At 44.0% G+C, this 22,242-nt stretch overlaps 3 protein-coding genes across 4 annotated transcripts in view; all 3 read left to right on the forward strand.

Annotated features, from left to right (window-relative positions):
* The window catches only part of PSKH1 (protein serine kinase H1), a 30,943-nt gene extending 18,992 nt beyond the window's left edge, over positions 1 to 11,951 (forward strand). For both annotated transcript variants that reach the window (XM_028739718.2, XM_028739720.2), the window contains exon 3: positions 7,572 to 11,951. In XM_028739718.2, the coding sequence (XP_028595551.1) occupies positions 7,572 to 7,889 (318 nt within the window). In that variant the 3' untranslated portion in view covers positions 7,890 to 11,951. The remainder of the gene's footprint in view (positions 1 to 7,571) is intronic.
* A 1,602-nt stretch (positions 11,952 to 13,553) lies between these two features.
* On the forward strand, positions 13,554 to 18,025 carry LOC114602922 (leukotriene B4 receptor 1-like). Its single transcript, XM_077931712.1, has one exon. It carries the CDS (start codon positions 16,905 to 16,907, stop codon positions 18,009 to 18,011), a length of 1,107 nt encoding a protein of 368 aa, XP_077787838.1. The 5' UTR covers positions 13,554 to 16,904; the 3' UTR covers positions 18,012 to 18,025.
* A 551-nt stretch (positions 18,026 to 18,576) lies between these two features.
* Positions 18,577 to 21,290, forward strand: LOC114602921 (leukotriene B4 receptor 1-like). Its single transcript, XM_028741652.2, has one exon. It carries the CDS (start codon positions 18,589 to 18,591, stop codon positions 19,564 to 19,566), a length of 978 nt encoding a protein of 325 aa, XP_028597485.2. The 5' UTR covers positions 18,577 to 18,588; the 3' UTR covers positions 19,567 to 21,290.
* Positions 21,291 to 22,242: the final 952 nt, after the last annotated feature.

Genomic DNA, 22,242 nt, shown 5'->3' on the forward strand with positions numbered 1-22,242 from the left:
CTACCTTAGACAAGAATTATACCTGCTTTTGGGTTAGTATAACCATGGGTCCTTCTAGCTCAGTTTTGTCAATGCTGGCTGGCAGAGGCTCTCCAGGGTTTCACAGTTTTCCAGCCTTATCTGGAGACATCGGGTATTGAATCCTATGGCACTCAAAGCCAGTGCTCTGCCACTGATCTACAGCCCTTCAAGAGTACAGGGCTGCCATCTGTTTCTGTACTCCTGTGTTGTTAAGAAACGCAAGTAACCCGGGCAGTACAAAATAAGTGTGGTGCCTGTTGAGGATTGTACCCACCGAAGATGCAGCAATTGTTTATGGCGGCTTTACTTTTTCATTTGAGCAGTGTTTTACAGGGTTTCTGGCTGCTTGGCTTGCTCAGGCTTTTGCTGACTACCACTAACTGCCTGGCAATCTGTTTCTCAGGATTCATTAACTTCTTTTCTCTGGTGTGTAGGAAAAAAGTATTTCTTGCTTGAGTGGGTTGATGCATTTAAGCTTGCCTAGTGCTTGGTCTTAAATGTGGCTGCCTTTAGTTGTGCATAGTGTATGCCTGTGTCTTAAGACTCGGTTTCTTAGGATGATGTGTGTCTGTTGCATGTTATCCAATGACCTCTTTTTAACAAGGTGTTTGTGCAAGGGAGACCACGTTGGCTATTTTCATTTGAGAAAACTAGGTTATAGGAGATGATGGCACCAGATGGCCGCATATCCTTAGAGTGCTGTGGATTATTAAAGGGTTTGTCATGCTCTTATCCTTTTTTCCTCCCTCCCGATACTGTCAAGTGCCCATTGCTTAAGATCTGTCATGAGTTGTGTCATCTAAGAGCAGGGGTGGGCCTAATTTCAAAAGCTCTCTGGAAGAGATCAGATCTCTGGCAAGAGTGATCCTATAGGAGAAAAGAAGAAGGAGTGGCAGAAATTAAAAAGCCCAACTCTACCATGTGTGCCTGGACGGATTATTCCCAAGCGAATGCAACTTTCAACAGAAAACAGGTTCCCCATTCCTGTTTTAGAGGCTGTACAGTTCAGGACCTCAACACACCCTGGTCTGACTTAAGAACTCCTAGGTACCCATACTTTCCTGTTAGATGTTGGTAGGCCCATCATCAATGGCACAAGAATCTATTGGAAGGTGTACTGGCAATTCTTCTCAATGTCTTATTCATCTTGCTATGTATACAGCTGATCCCAGAGTTTTGGTGAGGAAGGCTTATAATTGTGGAAGGGAAAAACCTCTACATTGCTGTCCCTGTCGAAAGCCTGGAGCAATCATCATCATAAGATGATAGAATTGTGCTTCTTCTAGGCTGGGAGATGCCTGTTGTTGCACAGGCAGTCCTGATTCATCTAGCCGATCAGCTCCTGATCCCAGTTTTATTCTTCTTGTTCAGGAATTAGAAGCATGTCCTTGGAAGCCTGCCCTAAGGTCATTGTTGTTGGGGGCTGACACTGTGAGGCCAGAAGTACTGTGATATAATTCTTTCCAGCCCAGATTACATCTGAAAGAATTTTTAAGCTGAACATTAAAACAAGCAATACTTCTGAGTATGGGGATGGGTCAGAGAGGGGCAGTGGTAGTTTCTACTTTTTTCTCTTAAGAGGCCCAGATAAAGGATAAAGTATTCAAGCTTCTCCTGCTATTAGTGCTGGCTACAGGGAAAATATTGTCCTAGTTCACACAGGAGCCTGTAAACAAGGCTCTGGGTGACTGTAGCAGCAACTAAGGATTCCAACAGCTACTACAGCCAGTTGCAGAGAGCCCCCCTCAGTCCTGTCTCATTGTGGCTGCTCACCCTTCCTGTGGCAGTAATGCTTGCTTTCTTGCTTCTGCTGGTCCAAGAGGGTGAAGGAAGTAATTGCTTGCTGCAATTTATTGGGAATCCAGTAGCGCTATTTTTATTTTTGCTTCTTTGAATTCTTTGCTTGGAAACCTTTAAGGTGCATCACAGACAGAAGTCACCTGGATCCCCAACTCTTTAATGGATCTCCTCATCTCAGATCAAAATACCACATACCCACTCCAGATGTCTGCCCTTGCCATGAGAAGAGCTTATGAGGAAGTGTGGGCCATTTCTTTTGACTTGGGGTTTTGGACTAACACCCCTAAACTGCACTAAAATGCAAATGTCAGCACAGTTTGCAGTGCCCATTTTGTCACCTACGTTGAAAAGGCCGACAGCCGTATGCCTAGCTCTGATTTGTGATTGAGATGAACATTCTAGATAATTTTCTTTTTGTGAGTAAAGTTCAGATTTTAATTTATCTTATATTAGGTTGCTGGTCAGCCCATCACGTGCACAGTAGCTATGTATTGAAATGGCCTCTATGATTTATTTATTTTTAAGCATGGAGAGTAACTGCTTGCTTGGCGCTGAAAGCTCCTTATGGACCAAGAACCTTTGGTCATGTTTTTAAGCTAGATGAGTGGTTCAGATTTTATTTAATCTTTCTTAATGTAAGATTAAAAACAAGATTAGAAAGTTCTGGTGGCAAGACCAGCTCCTTGGAAGCTTATTGCAGGATTAGAAGTGTATTTCTTCTTGCTATCCAGAAAGCTCCCTTGTGCTACAACAGACATTAACTCATTTGTCTCACTGTGGAAGATTATAATCCACTTTCCAGTAAAGTAACCCTAGCATTTAGTTCACAGCAGGGCTTAGTGATGAATCGAACTGCCTCCTCAAGAAATCCGAGAGAGTGTGGCATTACAAAAGTTTCCTTCCTCACAAGCTTTCACTCTATACTAGGCTGTGGTTCTGTCTGCACTACAGACTTGGTGTTGCACAATAAAGCCTTTAATACTGAGCCAAAGGAAATAGACATGTTTCACAACAGCATACAATTAAACTATGGGATTCACTCCAACAAAGGCAGTGATGGCCACCAACTTGGATAGCTCCAAAAGAGGATTAGACAAATACGCAGAGGATAAGGCTACCAATGGCTACTAACCACAATGGCTTTGTTGGGGGACAGTATGCTTCTGAATTCCAGTTGCTAGAAACTGCAGGAGGGGAGAATATTCTTGTGCTGAGGTCATTCATGTAGGCTTCCCATTGGCATCTGATTGGCCACTGTAACAGAGGCGGTTTTAGGGTAACGAGACTGGTGCAGCCACACTGGGTACCATGCTGGAGGGGGCACCACAACAATGTTGTAGAGCAGAGCATGAGAGGCAGGGTGCCACTGAAATTGGAGAGCCCAATTAGATGGCCTGTTGGTATGATCCAGCAGGCTCTTCTTTTGTTCTTACTTCAATAGTTATCAGCAACTAAAAAACTTGTAGTTCAGTCTAGCTCAGGGTAGCTTGCTGTTGGACTTATAAAGAGTATGGCCCCAAATAAAAATGTATTATAGGAGAAAGGAAATACAGGAGAAAGACACAGACTGGCTTTGTTCAATGAAATGCAGATACGCAGAATCCATGTGCTCATCTAAACATGTACTTGAGGGCAGCTTTGAGCTGTCATAGGAACATAGGATACAGTAATACCTCCACGAACGTCCGTCTCGTCTAGCGTCCATTCCGGTGAACGTCCACAGCAAACCCGGAAGTACCGGAACAAGTTACTTCTGGGCTTGCCGCATGCGCAGAAGCGTTAAATTGCTCTTTGCACATGCGCAGAATCACAAACCGCTCCGCTTGCGTGCATGCGTGCGCAGACATGGCGCTTTGCCCTGCGTCCTTTTCAGCTAGCGGCCAGGGCTCCAGAACAGATCCCGATCACAAAACAAGTTACAACTGTACATCTAGCTCAGTATCAGCTAGACCAGGAGTTGTCTTATGTAGATTTTTCAATTTCGTTGTTCTCTATGGGACAATGACAATAAAGATGTATTGTATTGTATCGTATCGTCAGCCTGGTCCCTACCTCCCACTAGTGGGCGTTTCAGGATTCTAGGTGAGCGGTAGGGGGTTCTATGGCACAAGCTCCTTCCATTGAGCACTGGTGGGCGGTAGGAAAAGTTTACCATCAAGAAAGATGTATTAGTGGGCAGTAGGTATAAAAAGGTTGACTACCCTTGAGCTAGACTGACTAGTAACAAGTAGCTCTTTGCAGTTTCAGGCAAGAGTCTTTCCCCAGCTCTCCCTGGAGATGTTAGGGGATGAATCTCAGAATTTCAGCATGCCAAGCTTATGCTTTCCATTTGAGCTATAGTCCTTCCCTTAATACTGGTTTACCTATAAGAAGGACTCACGTGATTAGCTCTTAAGGTGAGCATAAGAAAGCATGTCATACAGCCTTGTTACTTGCACAAAATAAATAAATACCAAGTGGCTAGTAGAATTTGCAGACTGGAAGCATTTCCCCACCACCACCCTCCAGCAGCATAGAAAAGGGGTCCATTTCATAGAATCATAGAGTTGGAATAGACCACAAGGGCCATCGAGTCCAACCCCCTGCCAAGCAGGAAACACCATCAGAGCACTCCTGACATATGGTTGTCAAGCCTCTGCTTAAAGACCTCCAAAGAAGGAGACTCCACCACACTCCTTGGCAGCAAATTCCACTGTCGAACAGCTCTTACTGTCAGGAAGTTCTTCCTAATGTTTAGGTGGAATCTTCTTTCTTGTAGTTTGGATCCATTGCTCCGTGTCCGCTTCTCTGGAGCAGCAGAAAACAACCTTTCTCCCTCCTCTATATGACATCCTTTTATATATTTGAACATGGCTATCATATCACCCCTTAACCTCCTCTTCTCCAGGCTAAACATGCCCAGCTCCCTTAGCCGTTCCTCATAAGGCATCGTTTCCAGACCTTTGACCATTTTGGTTGCCCTCCTCTGGACACGTTCCAGTTTGTCAGTGTCCTTCTTGAACTGTGGTGCCCAGAACTGGACACAGTACTCCAGGTGAGGTCTGACCAGAGCAGAATACAATGGCACTATTACTTCCCTTGATCTAGATGCTATACTCCTATTGATGCAGCCCAGAATTGCATTGGCTTTTTTAGCTGCCGCGTCACACTGTTGGCTCATGTCAAGTTTGTGGTCAACCAAGACTCCTAGATCCTTTTCACATGTACTGGTCTCAAGCCAGGTGTCCCCCATCTTGTATTTGTGCCTCTCATTTTTTTTGCCCAAGTGCACTACTTTACATTTCTCCCTGTTAAAGTTCATCTTGTTTGTTTTGGCCCAGTTTTCTAATCTGTCAAGGTCATTTTGAAGTGTGATCCTGTCCTCTGGGGTGTTAGCCGCACCCCCCGCACCCCAGTTTGGTGTCATCTGCAAATTTGATCAGGATGCCCTTGAGTCCATCATCCAAGTCGTTGATAAAGATGTTGAATAAGACTGGGCCCAAGACAGAATATGATATTGAAATATGACTTTCTTCTATAAGCATAACATGTCCTAGTTGATCATTTGAAATTTGGAAGGAAAAAAATATTATTTGAATTCTCTGCTTGGGATTTTCCTTTCATATACTGTAATTACAGAATTGGAGGGATTTCCAAGGGTAAACTAGTCCAACCCTCTGCAAAGTGCCCAACCAACCTTTGCTTAAAAACCTCCAATGAAAGGAAGTCCACCACATTCCGAGCTAGTCTGCCTCTCTGCCAAACAACTTTTACCATCAGAAAGTTCTTCCTAATGTTTAGTTGGAATCTCCTTGCTTGTAATTTGAATCCATTGAGGGCCTACCCTTTGGAGCAACAGAAAACAAGCTTGCACTATCTTCTTTGTGACAGCCCTTAAGATATTTGAAAATGGCTGTCTTATCTCCTCCCAGTCTCCTCTACTCCGGACTAAACATACCCAACAGCACCCTCAATCATTCCTCATAAGGTCTGCAGAACAGCAAGAGTCTTGATCCAGGTTGGGACTTTGGTTGGGGGAGGATTACCTTAACATTTTATCCATCACTGTTTTGTGTTGAAAATCCCTCACACACCCCTCAGAATCTGCTATTTACTGTTTTGATTTATTTATTTTTTAAGTGGCAGAGAATCCCAATCATAGGGCTTCAAAGATGTGGTGAATATCATGTATACTTTGACCCTCTTTGGGCAAGTTACTTTAAGGCTCAATTTCTATTAATCTGAAAGGGAGAAGTGAAAGATTATACTGTAAAAATGATTTCTCCCCTACCCCCCCCCACTTCCATTGATGTCGTTCTTCCATCAAAGTTCAACCCTGCTGATGTGGTACTGTGAAATGGATCAGCTTTGTCAGGAACTTGACAAAGAAGCTGGTAAACTCATCTTGGCTATAACCTCAGCAGGATATACTCTTTTTTTCCTTTTTTCTTCAGGAGGGTAGCTTAATTAAATCAAGCCAAAGATACATACAGTACAGCAGGTGAAACCTGCAGCAGCATAAACAGATCAATAAACCGATTTGTGTTTGCTGACCAGAAGAGATTTCTAATTACTAGTGCTCTGTACTCCCCATTTCTGATGGCGTGGGAGTAATTGAAAGCATAAGAAATCCAATTCCCTCTTGTTTGGGAGTTTGTTTCTGTTTAGCTCCACTTAACTGGACTGGTAATGCTGACTCGTCTGTCGAGGCTGAAGGTGGTAATTTATTTCCAGTTGTCTACTTGGGATCCTAGTTCCTTATTCAAGAGTTGCTTAAATTTTTTAGTAGGAGTTTATTTTTAGAGGTTTCAATACACTGTGCACTAGCACATTAAAGTATATATATGTGTGTGTATTTATTTATATCTGCCTAAAAGTACACATGTGCCCCAGACTTCCTGCTTCCTGTATCAAAAAGAGAACGAAAGCTAAATAATAAATAAATAACTGTAAGCAGCACCGAAGGGGAAATTATCCTCCAATTTGTGAACCTATGGAAATACTGTATATTCTGTATTGTTGTATAATATCTAGGATTTATTGCATGGAGAATCAAATAATATTATTATTACTGTTGTTTTTTTTGTTGTTATTTAATCTACCGTATATGCTGCTTACATGCCAAAATGGCTTCTAAGTGGTTTGCAACTATAAAATCAGAATCAAAATACACAATAACATTAAAAGATCCATAATTAAAATATACAATAAAACAAACAATTAAAAAAGCATAATGAAAACAGTGAAAACCCATTTCAGGAGATATGGGAGATAATCCAGCAAGATTCTTAATTTGGTGTTCACACACACCAAAACTGATTTTTAAAACTATTGATGTAGCATGTTTAGAACTTTTCTGAAGTTCTGTCAGAGTGCAAATACTGAAAACCCAAGTATTAGTAAATGCCTTTTGACTTTTCACACAAAACTTAATTAAGAGATGTAGCAGTATGGTTGCTCATTAATCATACGTTTGCTGCCCCTGTAGTTCTGCTGCCCTGAAATCCATTAGTCTCCAGCCATGTACCTGCCAATGTACATCAGCATCTGTGGCTTCTTACACTGCTCTGGGTGAAGGAATAACAAGGGCAAGGCAAGTGATGTGGTTCCTTCCACTTGCCAGAGCAAGTGTGGTAGGAATGCACACTTATTTAAAACAAGACTGCTTGCACATTGTCACTCTTACTCCAATGTGGGATGGTCTGTTTGTTACCAACATTAGAATTAATGCTTTCTTCTCTCCCCGCCCCCTGTTTCTTTATCATTTTCAGCCATGGCCCAGCGTGTCCAATCTTGCTAAGGATTTCATTGACCGTCTGCTCACAGTGGATCCTAGTGACCGGATGACAGCTCTTCAAGCCTTAAAGCACCCCTGGGTGGTCAGCATGGCTGCCTCTTCTTCCATGAAGAACCTGCACCGCTCCATATCTCAGAACCTCCTCAAGAGGGCATCATCTCGTTGCCAAAGCACCAAGTCAGCCCAGTCCACCCGCTCCAGCCGCTCCACTAAATCCAATAAGTCCCGGCGGGTACGGGAGCGGGAACTGCGAGAGCTGAACTTGCGCTACCAGCAGCAGTACAATGGCTGACAACTCAGCAGGAGGCTGCCTGGCTTGTTCTTTCTTTGTCATTGGGACATGTTCTGCACTGCGTTCACTAAGTGAGGGGGCCCCAAACTCCAGCCCTCTTCTCTCCAAGCCCAACTTCCTATGTCCATCTTCCTGCCTTGGGAGATGGAGCTTTAGGGATGCTGCTGCCCCTGGGAGCACATCTCACCTGTGTAGGGTCAGGGGATTAGAAAATCCTGCTTCTTGGCCCAGCCCTGGAAAAAAAGTCTACAGTTAGTTGCCTGAAATACTGGAGCCACGCAGAAGAGTCCTTCCCTAGCCAAGAATCTTTGCTACTCCTATTTATTGACTCCCAAGTTTTATCTAGCCAGCCTCTGTTGCTACAGGGTCTGGGAGGGGATGATTTAGGCCAGGGTAGCTAACATGGTACCACCCAAATGTTGTACTACAGCTCGTCATCTCTGTTGACTGGCCATGCTGACTGGGGCTTATGGGAGTTGGAGTCCAGCAAAAACTGAAAGGCACCACATTGGCTATTGCCGACTTAGGCTGTTGGTTAAAATCAGGATCATGGAACCCCATGGGTCCACAGGTGCAGAAGGAGATTACTGAGTTCCTCTTCTGGCTGCAGCCTTTTGCACTGCATCAGACATTGCCCCAGAAGTTTTTGTGACATCAGTTGGGGGTTTTCTGCACCCAAGAGAGGGGGAAGGGGAGCCTATAAGTCCCAGTGCATGTGTGCAACACCTTGCACAGCTCTCTGAATCTTGGGCTATGCACTTTCACAGTTTCAGTTTTCACTTGGTTTTGCACTTAAATGGCTGCTTTCCATCCATACAGCTGTGAAATGGGGACCAAATTCTCCTTTGATACTTGTTGGAGGAAATCAGAATTAGTGCTGCTCCTCTCACTGTCCTGTGTGTTGAAGGCCGGAGAAATGGTTGTGCCTTAACTACACTAATTTTGGCTGGGAATGGCTTTTCCTCCCACTATTTTGGAGCCTTATCTTGCTCTCTGTTGTATCTTTCCACTTAACGCTGGAATGAATTATAGGAAACCCGGTCATCATTCTGACTCAATCAGTGCTTAGATGTGTGACTCAGTACTGCAACATTGCAAGTGACTGAGGAGACATCAGACAGCTTTCTTCCCTCTTCTGACCTCCTGTACACACACCAGGGGGGGTCTCTCATCACAGGGGTGACATCAAAAGTCTGTTTCTCTCATTAAAGGCTTGAGTGGGTTCAAACAACTGCTGTGCTTGCCTCTACAGCTGGCACACTGGGGTGCAGGCAATGCAGCTTAGAATCATAAAATCACATAGCTTAAAGGGACCCAAAGATAATCTACGCTGCATGCCCCCCCCCCCCCGGATTAACCCACTTTCCCTTGGTTTTAGTGTGCTGCAAATAAAGAGCCAGAGAGCAAATCAGGTGCTCACACCAGAGCTGCCTCTTGAATTAAGTAATATGAAAAAAATCTAGACAGCAAGCTTGGTGCTTATTACAGCAGCAAATTGCCAGAGTCAGTAGCCAGTCTGAGCAGAGAGACAACGTGTTTCTGTAGGGATTTTCTGTCTCCAGTTAGACTTTTATCTAAAAGTGCAGCAAAATGATGTAATGAGGTACCAGAGTCCTGAAATAATAGGATGGCCTGGGGGTGGGATAAATTTATTCGGGATATAGGAGCAAGTCTTGTTGTTCTGGCCTTTCATTCACCCCAGTAGATAAGGTCAAGAAAAAAGGGCAGCTATTGGAGTTTCCAACCTTAAATCAATATTTCTCTGTCCTGTTCATGATTGGCATTGTGCCCTCACATCAGCTGCTCTGTTTCACAGAAACCAGCTACTTCCAGCCTCTGGTGGCACATCCTGTTTCTGAGAGCAACTCTCTTGTGCTGGTTAATGTGTCAGGATACATTGTCAGACATCAGCTTAAGGACATTGCGTCAGTCATGGTAGGCAGGTGGCCATATCATTTTGGGCAGTTAAATTTTATTGACGTCTACAAAGGCACTTCCTGTCCCAATGAACAGTGACTCAGTGGAGGTGTTAAGAGTAAAGGTGTACAAAGTGTCTGGGAGTGATACCATTGCAGTGGGGTAGCCCTTGGGTGCTCCCAAGTGTGCATTTCCCCATGACAGAGAGGGAGGGAGTGATGGTGCTACAGTAGCTGTGATGTTGAATCGCTCATTAGTAAGGATGTGAGTCTGCCTTGTCCTCACCTTGTTGAGACATCAGCATTACATAGGAAAAGTAATGTAACACACAGCTTGTGTGCTTAAGAAGCTTTAATCCACTACAGTGGGATTGATTCATGTCCATGTGTTCCTGCAGTAGTTCTAGAGGTACATTATGCAGAACCAGTTTCTCAGCCCAGGGTGACATCTAGTGGTCCAACATACTCTCTCTGTCAGTAACCAGGCTCCTATTGATGCTTGGCTTTTATCTCATACAGTGGTTTCACTTAGGTTACTTTGCAGTTGGAGATGCACCTGCTATTTATGTGTCACCAGTGAGTATTGCCCACTACTGCTGGCACACTGTGCTTTCCATTGACTTTTGTGGTGTGTATGTGACTGCTTCAGGAGACACCCCAGCATGGGTGGTAGCGGTAAAGGTCTCTGCCTTGTCTCTCTATTTCCAGTTTTCTATTCTGGATAGGACACCAATTTCATAGAGGGTTATTCCTTTAGACTCACTCACACTTTCCCCCACAGTTATTTCTGTTACGCGATGGGGAAATTGCCAAATGTGAGGTGCCTATGTTCAATAGCCCTGGCAGTGAGAAATTTCTGTGTTAAGGAATTATTAAGTTTGTAGGTCAAAAGAAAATGACAGCATGACCTCACTGTTGTTCCGTCCTGGATTGCAGAACTCCTAGGCCATGCTTTTGCTTCTCCTGCTCAGAGTTCATGCCAGTGAACTGGATTCATTGTGTGCATTTGCTTAAAAACAAAAAGCAACAAGGTGGCAACACTTGGGTACTGAATTGTCTCTAGATGTTGACGTTGGTCTCTATCTTATACCACCCCTTCCCTCCCTGTTGGAACAGTAAATATTGTAAATATATTGGAACTTAGCAATACTGTGTGAAAAACAAACCAACCCATACAGCATCTCGGATCTAGTGGTGCAAAACCCACCTATCCACTGTGGAATGGGATAAGGTCAATGATTGCCACTTCAGAGAATGCCTGCTTCAGATTATGTGACGTTTTTGTTGATAAGAGAGGACTCACCCCAGAGACATAACTGGGAATGGGGATAGGGGTATCATGGACAAGAGGCAGCTTCTAACTGGGTTGTGCCATTTGAAATGTCTCACGTTTTTGAGCCTGGAGATTCTTCATGATTACTTCCTCCTACTGGTTTCCAAGTACTCCGTGTACAGGAGTTTCCCTTCTGTATCAGCAGATTCTTCATGATGACTTCCTCCTACTGGTTTCCAAAATCCCCCTTGCCCCTTTGGATAGTACCTTGAAGTGTCATTGTGCCTTAACACCAGCCAGCAGGGATAAGGAGGTGTATTCTGCTGGGACAAAGGGCCTTGGGGTAGTTTAATCAGAAAGGGGAGAGGCTAGCATCTGCTATGTCTCTTCTCTTAGTGTTGGGAAAGTTAGTTTCTGTTGCAATAAAGGCCATTAATTCCTAGTGCTTTGAAGTCCCCCACTCCATATGGGACCAAGCCCACACTCACAGTGGATAGAGGCTTCCTTGCCCTCATAGCCTTACTAAGCAAACTCTGATGGCCAGCTGTAACAATCTGGAAGAGCTGGGTCTTCCAAAGGAACCTTTTGGCTTGGTCCTTCTAAGCTACGGTGCTTCTGTTTTGAGGTGCATTGGGATGCTTCCAAATGGAGTTTTTTCCTTTTCTTTTTCTGGACTCATGTATGCTCCTACATGAGTGGGATTCAAGAGGTCCTTAGGCTTACAAAACCATTTCCACATGCATGTCAGATGGTGTTCCCTCCATCTTCAACTTTTCCTGTGTCTTCCACTCCTTGTACAGCATTGAAGACTATCCCCAAGAATTTTGGGGAGTAGTTTGTTGAGCCAGCACAGAGGTCTTCAGTCATAAAGGAGAGCCTCCCAAAGTTCGCACGATAATTCATTGCATGGTCATTTTGGGTCCTAGGCAGTGCTCTTTTTTTTCCTTAAAAAATGTTTGGGGGTATTCTCATTCTGTCTGAGACTCAGGAAACACCATGACAGGAAATGAGGCCACTATCAGGGGTAGCAACGGAACTGACGATTCACCGTGCTAGAGAAGAAACTAAAAAAATATTATTATTTTTAGTTCCTTCTCCCGTTTGATTCACAAAATGTTTAGGAGTATGCATACCCGTACATCCCCCCAGAAAAAAACCACTGGTCCTGGCCATGGAGCATGCCTGAAACTGGTAAGCCAGATGGAAGATATGCCAACCCTGTGATGATACCAGGTTGGGGAGACAGCAACATGTGTAATGCAGCCACTTTGAGGGTTTTTTCCCTACAATTGAGTGATATATAAATTTTATGAAATAATAATGGAGTTGCTACAGATAGCACAATCTGCAGGAATAAATCCCCCCCCCCCCATTCCACGTCCTCCTTTCTTCCTTCTCTGATGCTGTGGAGCAGTTTTAAACCCCCATCTGGAAGCTCCCTTGGTCTTTATTTCTGATGTGCTGATTACTTTATTCATCTTTTGAAGAGTTATATGGTCCCTTTCTTAGAGTGCAGATGCCACTGCTACTGAAATATACTGTGACTGAAGCACAGACTTCTGCATGAGCTGTCCTTTGTCCTCATCTAATTCCTACCTTATAAGGAAAGAAGTCTGATGGGGAAGTCCCTGATGTGATGGCATGTGAGGGAGATAGTGAAGGCAACATGGCACTTTTTAGCTGCCATAATGTGTATTTTGGCCCTCAGCTAACCAGACAGACAGCTGAACCTGCCATTACATGAATCTCTGGTTTGGTGGCCAAGCAGTGGCCTGGGATGCCCTGGCTGAGGCTGCATTCTTCTCTGACACACACCAACACCAAAAGTATGGGATTGTCTTCATTGCAGTTGAGTGAAACGTGTTTGTGAACCATGTTGTTTAATCCAAATATGAATGAGACAGCTGAGATGGTCCTCTGAAAATCTGTCAGTAGCAAATGCCCGGGGGAGCACTAGAAAAAGGTGTGTGTGGAGAGAGGAAGGAAGGAGGGGGGCTCGGTTGCATCATTCTGCCTATGCAGCTTTTCCATGTCTTTTGAAAAGTTGCCTGTTCTGAATGACTTATACAATTTTCATGCTGCATTTGCCAACCAGTGCCTTATTTATCTAAAGCAATCAGTCTCTGCCCTCAGAAATCCAGGGTTCACTTGCAGCCCTGAGTCAAGATCCAAAGAACTGCACAATTAGTAATGCACATCAACTAGTCTTCCATGTTTGTGTTTGTTGTACTTCTGTTTCCCCCTTTCCCCCATGCTCTGCTACAGACAGTTTTTGAACTTGGGAGTCTGCTATGACACAAGGGCCTCCGGTTCAAAGGGAGGAGCAATAAAATAAAAAACTCTCCCACTGGGCACTTTCTAGCCTGGCACTGTTCTGTGGATCTCAGCTGTAGCATTTGTCCCCCACTAACAGAGACATAGCAAAGAATGTGAAGTGCATTAATTGACTGAGGGTGGCTATCCGAAATAACCAGGTTTCTGGTTGGGCAGCCCCTGTGTTGAAAAATCCATTTGTCTCTGCTTTTCCATCACTCGGTCTTCTCTTCTGCTTCATCTTTGCTCGTCTGCCTCTGTGGCATGTAATGAAAGGTTGTTTATAAAGTTGGGGATTTCAAGCTTTCCACTTGCAGTGTACATTCTAGCCCAACTCGTCTGCAAAGGAACCCTTCCCTGCTTGCCCACCAGAGAACCCCAGCACACTGCAGAGGATTCTGGGGCTTGTAGGGCATGCCCTGAGCAATGGCTGCTGGTTAGGCCTTGTTGGGTGTTGCCATTTAACCTGTACTAAAGTAGAATGCCTTAGAACACAACACACCTACTACTGGCTATGCATTGCTGGGAAAGATTGGTAGTGACGGGCAAGCTGCCTATTGGGAAAGCTCGTTTGCCGCTACTGATTTTTCTCACTAATAAGTATTCAAAGAACCTCTGGGTTCTTGGAGTACAGTTTGAAAACCACTGTTTTAAATAAACAAGGCTGCAGTTCTATAGCCACTTACCTGGGAGTCAGCACCATTGAACTCAGTGGGACTTATTTCTGAGTAGACATGCACAGGACTGCACTGTGTAAGACACACTGTCTCTGGCTAGTAGCAGGCTACTTTCCAAGCCGCCTGCGGTCTGGTGGCCTTTGGACTGGGGGGCGCCACCTCTTGGCCTCCACCTGCCCTTCTCTTCTCCCCTGTCCTGTGAATGGTTCACTTTTGACCCTGCAGTGCTTCTTGGAAGTCCTCCACTGCAGGTCTTAAGGACCTCGCTTTCACATTTCAGACATTCTCCCCCACCCCCTGCTCATCACACTCAAGTTGCCAAAAAAGATTGTTCCTAATCTCTCTCCCTGTTCTCCATGGGACAGTGAGATTTTACTTTTTGTCTCAAGTATTCATGTCTGTGATTTTTGCCTTAGGTGCCTCTTTTATTTTTTACACTATGGAATCTCTACTTTTTTAGAGTGTGATTTGATACATGGCAATTAACCTGTAATGTTGAAATTAGTGTATAGAATTATTTATTTTGTGTATTCAGTCTGTTTTTAAATTTGTAAAAGTATTCTGTTTATTCAGTAAAGTGTTGATCCTCACTTAGTGGTCAGTGTATTTCATTTGGGGTGTGTGGTGTGGTGACTGCTTTATTGAATACATTGTCAATGTCGTCATATTGGTTCCTTTATGTGCATTTTAGTGGATGCTCAGGCATGCTTTATGAAGGGAGCCCTCTCAGGATAGCAAACGTTCCTAATCTTTCCTCTGCTTTTCTTCTACCTGCATCTGTTTGATATTTCTCTTGGGATATCAATTACTTGCTGAGCACAGGATGGAGTACTGTATGTGCCCCCCCCCCCGGATGGAGACTGGAGCAAAGTGGTTTGTATGATGTGTATTTCAAAGGTATTTTTAATGACAATGAAAGACTGGAGAGTTATTATTACTATTATTATTTATTAAATTGGTTAGCTTCCCAGCGGCATCTACCTAACTCATTGTTGAAAATGGAACCTTGGTTCAATCCAGCAGAAATCACATGAGCTTTCCACTCCCCAGTAGAGTTCCAATACACAGCCACAAACTGAAAGTGTGAGGAGTTATGCCTGAGAAAATAGATGTTGTAATCCAAGTTTTCTTGTGTCCTCATCACATTTGCATGTGAATCTATACCACCAGAGTTCAGACTGTTGTATTCTGTATCTGCACATGGAGGCAATTGGGATCTTCGTAGATGCTGTGTGGCGTGAGAAGCTAAGCTACATGGATGGGTGCTTCATCTGAAAAAAAATGCTTAACACATGCTTTTGGAGAAAGATACTTTCAGCATAGTGCTTCCTCAGTATATCAGACTCTCTTTGAGTTAGCACTCTTACCTGGCAGGAGGAGGCGCCAGTCCCTGCAGCATATAGATCATAGATGTGGTGATACGGTTGCCCCAGTATTGCTGGCACTAGCTTACTGTCACCAGGGGTAGGTCCACCTGCTGTAGATTGGCAGCTGAGCCACTTGCTACTGAAACAAATCAACCTCAGGTAGGGAAAGGCTAGGCAAAGTGGTGCCTGGTGCCCATTCAGACTGATAGGGTGGAGGGCAGGAAGACTCAACCATAGGTGGAGCCAGAGCTAATGGCAAGGAGAGACAACTAACTTTGGCTTTGTCCATATTCTCCTGCCTGCTGAATTCTACAAGAACAACACAAAGAGTGCCATCCACTCTTATGTAGGGTGGGGCTCACCCCCCCCCCATTTTATTCATGTTGGCACCCCTGGAAGCAGGGCCATTCCACTGGCTCTGCTGCAATACAAGCTCCCTCAGGCACCTTTCTCAACTGTGACCTGACTGCAGCTGCTTATCTTGTCTCTCCATCAGTCACTACCCAAGGAGAGGAAGGAAGCAGAAACCACGGGTGGTACAGACCTGATTTGGTGATAGGTACACTGGCATTACTCACCACAGATAGTGCCAAGCAGGTCTAGGTAGGCAGCAGCTGTCCACAGGAAAGCCATTTCAGTTAGTGCCCCAAGGGAACATCAGATCTCCTGGTACCCCTCATTCTATATGGGCTCCTCATCTGCACTAAGCAGCTTATTGGCAGCTGCACTTCTCTGTGTGTCCTTGAGCTGATAATAGCAGAAGGCCCAATTTAGCCTTGTGTTAGGTGCAGGTGCTGGACCAAAACACTTCCTCACCAGGACCCACAAAGCCTCCAACAGTATCTGTTCCCCATAACTTTCTCTTTATGAATGAGAAACACAACATTCAGAATTAGGTGTGTGGTTTTTAATTCCCGTGCTTATTGGCTCAGCTATAGAACTATCTGAATAAAAGTGGTGTTCTGTGCTCCACACATGTCCAAGTGGTGAGAGCTTGCCAGCACTGGGAAGAGAGATTGATTATTAAAACACTTTTAAGACTGCAGTTAAGTGAAAAGAAAGGGTTCTAACAAGTCAGTACCCTTAACAAATGACAGTTCCCAGGAGTTTTTGCTGAGAGCCATGGCTGTTAAGTGATATATCACTGCTTTAAATGTAAGGTGAAGGTGTAGCCAAAGGTGTCACTCCAAAGCAGCTCTTTTCACCCTAAAAAGCCATTGCATGTAATAGTGCAGTGCGACCACGACCAGGACATCAAAGCATACTGTAGTTCCTTCTCAACACTTTAGCAATTGAGTGTAATAGGCATGCATTCTCTGTTGGCGTGTGACTTGGAATAACAGAGTTTTTCCATATTTGTCTATTGCAAAACAGTTGGGAAGTCCTAGTTTGAGCAAAAGAGAGAGAAAAGAGGAAGCCACTTCAAAAGAAATGTTGGGTTCTTACCATTTTTGAAAATGTGGTAATTTATGTACAAACTGCATCAGTTTCAGTCATTTCCCTTTTGCACTAGAGCTCTACTTACACTCGTTCTCCGACACCTATTTGCAAAGGCTGAGCTCTGCAGGAGGCACAGGATGGCTCTTCTCAACATCACAGACACACACTCGAGCAGCACGGTGGAAGAGGTGTCATGGGTAAAAGCCAGCTTGCTTCCAAGCCTCTTCCTTGGGGCTTGCTTCCTGGTTGGCATGCCTGGGAATTGTCTTGTAGTCTGGACGGTTCTTACTAAGTTCCCCCAGCGTTCCTTCACCATTATGCTCATCTTGAACTTGGCCTTGGCTGACTTAATGGTCATGTTGACAGCACCATTCTGGATCTACTATTTTCTCAACAGCTGGGTCTTTGGAAATGTCATGTGCAGACTTCTCCTCTACCTTGTCTACTTAACTGTGTATGCCAGCATCTTCTTCATCACCCTGATGAGCCTGCACCGCTTTGCTGTTGTGGTCTTTCCATTCACTTCCCAAATGTGGCGGAGGCAACGTGTGATGTGCAGGACTTTGCTGGCCGTTTGGTTGCTGGCAGGTGTGTTTGCATGCCCAACTTTGATATCTGCATCAAGCCTGAACAAGGTTGGAGAGTGTACAGATGAAATATATTTCTCAGATGAGCATCGCCTTGTGGTCAACATTCTGGAGACCTTATTTGCCTTCATCATCCCGTTTTCTATTCTCTCCATCTGCTACTCCTGCATGATGAGAAGGATTCGGACACTGAGACGCTGCAAGGAAATGAAAACTGGGAAGCTGGTTGCAGCTGTGGTGGGTGCCTTCTTTGTGTGCTGTCTTCCTTACCACATCTTAAATCTCGTCATAATCTCTGCATTGTTGCTGAAATATGCTCAGCCGGAGAAGGCAAAGGCCTTGCTAGAGACAGCTGAAGCTCTAACAAACCTTCATGGGTCTGTAGCTTTTTTAAGCAGCTGCCTGAACCCCATCCTCTATGCTTTTGCTGCCCGGAGCTTCCGTGGGGGACTACGAGAGACCAATTTTGCCAAGTTATTTGCCAAAATGCATGAAGACACAGAGGAGAAATCTTCTAAGGACAATACTGTTTCAATGCAGGTTCTGTAACTCCAGGGGAGAAAGGAGTAACTTTAGAATAAAATATTCCTCGTCTGATATGAGCATTTTCTGTAGATATTAATAAGCTAAGGAAGAACCTCAGAGGTTGCTTGGGTAAAATAAATGGATGTGAGACCCAAGGCAATGCTGTTGTGGCACCTGGCAATCTGAGGGAGTCCCAGATAGTTTTTGTGTGCAGCAACAACCTTATCTGTGGTTCATTAGCTACTTTCCAATGTGGAGAACTCTTTATGTCTATCCTAGCCAAGCAATTTTCCTCCCTGTACCCAGGTCAACATATTCCGGGGGCATGTAGGTTGCAATGACAGAGCTTCCGTACTTAGCATAAACATATGTTGCAAACCAGTTGAGTAGTCCTAGTTTGAGTACAAGAACAGAAAGGGGAAGCTCCCCTTCAAAAGCAATGTTTGGCTTTTACCAACATTTTGAGAAAATGTGGTAATGTACCTACATCATCTGCATCAGCCCCAGTCATTTCCTTTCTGCACTGGTGTTGTTATTTCACTCATTTTCTGACACCTATTTGCAAAGGCTGAGCTCTGCATTGGCTCCCCCCAATATTACAATGATGTATGGGAACAACACGGTGACAGAGGTGTCATGGGTGAAGGCCAGCTTGCTTCCAAGCCTCTTCCTTGGGGCTTGCTTCCTGGTTGGCATGCCTGGGAATGGTCTTGTGGTCTGGACGGTTCTTACCAAGTTCCCCCAGCGCTCCTTCACCATTAATGTCATCTTGAACTTGGCCTTGGCTGACTTAATGGTCATGTTGACAGCGCCATTCTGGATCTACTATTTTCTCAACAGCTGGGTCTTTGGAAATGTCATGTGCAGACTTCTCATCTACCTCGTCTACTTAACTGTGTATGCCAGCATCTTCTTCATCACCCTCATGAGCCTGCACCGCTTTGCTGTTGTGGTCTTTCCGTTCGCCTCCCAAATGTGGCGGAGGCCACATGTGGTGTGCAGGATGTTGCTGGCTGTTTGGTTGCTGGCAGGTGTCTTTGCATGCCCAACTCTGGTATCGGCATCGACCAAGAACAAGGCTGGAGAGTGTACAGATGATATGTATTTCTCGGATGAGCACCGCCTTGCAGTCAATGTTCTGGAGACCTTGTTTGCCTTCGTGATCCCGTTTTCTATTCTCTCCATCTGCTACTCCTGCATGATGAGGAGGATTCGGACACTGAGACGCCACAAGGAAATGAAAACTGGGAAGCTGGTTGCAGCTGTGGTGGGTGCCTTCTTTGTGTGCTGGCTGCCTTACCACATCTTAAATCTCGTCATAATCTCTGCATTGTTGCTGAAATATGCTCAACCGGAGAAGGCAAAGGCCTTGCTAGAGACAACTGAAGCGCTAAACAACCTTCATGGGTCCGTATGCTTTTTAAGCAGCTGCCTGAACCCCATCCTCTATGCTTTTGCTGCCCGGAGCTTCCGTGGGGGACTACGAGAGACCAATTTTGCCAAGTTATTTGCCAAAATGCAGGAAGACACAGAGCAGAAACTTACTAGAGAAGGTACTGCTTCAGTGCAGGCTCTGTAACTCCAGGGGAGTAAGGGGGTAACTTTAGACTAAAATATTCCTCCTCTGATACGAGCATTTTCTGTATATATTAATAAACAAAGGAAGAACCTCAGAGGTTGCTGGGGTAAAATAATGGATGTGAGACCAAGGCAATGCTATTGTGGCACCTGGCAATCTGAGGGAGACCCAGAGAGTTTTTGTGTGCAGCAACAACCTTATCTGTGGTTCATTAGCAACTTTGGAATGTGAAGAACTCTTGACGTCTATTCTATCCAAAAAACTTTCCTACCTGTATCCAGGCTATTACCTGCTTACATTTTTGCTCTGCGCAGGACACCTCACAATATCTCCATGAAAGAACCGTGAGCCCTGGCTGCATTAAGATGTGCTACCTCTACTCAGTCCTTCTTAGGGATGGACAAATCTATCAATTTCAGTTTCTCCCACTTTCCCATTTTTTCAATCTTAAGTTCAGTTCTTCACATTTCCACATCAGTTATATATTTTTTTAAGTCCTCATGAATATTCATCAGCATTTTAGCGTGGATTTCTTTTAGTAACTACATTTTTGTATGCATTTTAACCTGATATACACATTTTTGCAAAGCTATTTTCACCAATAAAATGCAGACTGGTGTTTTATTTTCACAAATATAAGCAATGATATGCACATTTTCATCTAGCACTTGCATTTTTGTACCTATTACATGGCTGAGGAACTGCATTGCAAAACTGGAAGAAGTGCAGATTTAAATGGCTGTGTTTCACTTCATGTATTTTTTAAGAAAAATACAAATTAGGTAGGTTCATCTTTAAATATGAATGAATTGAATTTACCCCCCATCCCTAGTTCTGCTGGCTACTTGGGTACCCAAGATAGAAGATGCTCATGGCAGGTTCTTTCCCGAAGTTTTCCAGTGCTTACAATAATCAAGTCAACCTTCTGCTGGCAGAAATTGCTGCAGAACTGAAACTGCTGACCAGAGATATCACCTTGAAATATTATTGTGTCTACTGGGAATCTGTTTTGGCTATCCTGCTATCCCAGCATTCCTTTGCTAAAGCCCAAACTTTGAAAGTATTTTGAATAAGGGCACAGCTAGCAGCAATACTCTTACAATACTTAGGTTGAGTTAATTCATATATATATATATTTGTTTTTAAAATTTATTTTCAAACTGTGAAAATGCAAACATCAACTTTCTGGTTATCGTGCAAATTTATCACTGTTGATTGCAACAAGAATTTGAATGCCCCAACGGGGGTGGGGATGGAATGGGAACTAATGCATGATAAAGTTATCATTCAGAAGTTAAATGGTTGGTGTTAAAAGGTTTGCAGTTTGTGCCTATCTATCTATATGTCACATAGATACACAAACACATGGTACAGGGAGAGCAGCATGGGGCACCTAGTTATAACTAACTAATTATGTGACCCCTGAGCATCAAAGGCTTCTGCTGCTGCCGAAAATCCTCCAGATGGGGTATTATTGCTTGGTGATTTTTGCTAGGGTCAAGATTTAATTTTGGAGATGTATTATTCTGGGTGTTATTAGTCCTTATTAAAAATTATCAGTGGATTGTTTCATCTTATTGTATATTTATTAATAAGAGATGTTTTCATTAGCCTATATAACGATTTACATGTTGTTCTCTCTTGTAAATGCTCGTGAATTATGTAAACTTTTTGAAGTTGTAAGCTGCTTTGAGCATGATCTATGATGAAAAAACAGCATACAAATAAACAATGATGACACATAGGAATGGCTGACAACTTATTTTCTCTTCTTGGGTAGACCTCTGGGTATAGGGTGGTATATAAATTATAATGATGATGATGATAATAATAGCAGCTGAGATGATATGATGCCATCTTCAGGTAAATTCCACTTTATTTTGCACTAGCTGGGCCCCACCTGGAATACTATGTCTAGTTTTGGATACTTTAAGAAGTATTTGTTTAAAAAACAGAATAGGTTTAGAGGAGGGCAGTGCAGATGATCTATGAGACAGGAAACAAGTTGCTTGAGTAAAAGTTGAAGGAACTTGGTAAGTTTAGCATGGAAAAGACCTACCAGCAGTGCTTTCCCCCCTGAAGGTTCTCAAGGGTACACAGTACTGGCACTTTTTTTTCTAGAAGAAAAGCACTGCCTACCAGGGACATATTAGCCGTCTTAAAATACCTGAAGATCTGACATTTCTTTGCTACCCCAGATTAGGGCTATGTACACATTAGTGCCTTAAAGTGCAGCAAGGGCATTTCCTCCCCCCCCCCCCCGCTGTGTTTCAAGTTGCATTTGTACTTGCTGTACCCACCAGAAAGTAAGTGGGGTGTCTTCACCCAATGTGCTTTACCTGCTTTGTTTCCCCATCCCTGAAACCCCTACAACTCCTATTCAAGGAAGCTGTTATCTGTGCATGCTGCACTTGGGGGCACTTTTCCTTATCGTTTTTCATGAGGCTGGTAGTGCTAAATCCCTGAAGAGAAGGGACCACATGGAGATAACTAAGGGAACACTTTGGCCGAAAAAGGCACTGTGAGGAAGTGTGGTTTGTGTGGCAATTTTTGGAAATGCAAGTTCCTGTTTTTGTGAAGCTGGCGAAAGAGCATAATTTCCTCTTACATTTTCAGACATGGAATCAGGGTGGTTGCCGTGTGTGTGTGTGTGTGTGTGTGTGTGTGTGAATGAGG

Source organism: Podarcis muralis, chromosome 7 (genome assembly GCF_964188315.1).
Source record: "Podarcis muralis chromosome 7, rPodMur119.hap1.1, whole genome shotgun sequence".
Classification (NCBI taxonomy): Eukaryota; Metazoa; Chordata; class Lepidosauria; order Squamata; family Lacertidae; genus Podarcis; species Podarcis muralis.

Bases quoted from the DNA above. Each gene is read 5' to 3' on its own strand.
- LOC114602922 (XM_077931712.1), top strand. From the start codon at position 16,905: ATGTACAAACTGCATCAGTTTCAGTCATTTCCCTTTTGCACTAGAGCT.
- LOC114602921 (XM_028741652.2), top strand. From the start codon at position 18,589: ATGATGTATGGGAACAACACGGTGACAGAGGTGTCATGGGTGAAGGCC.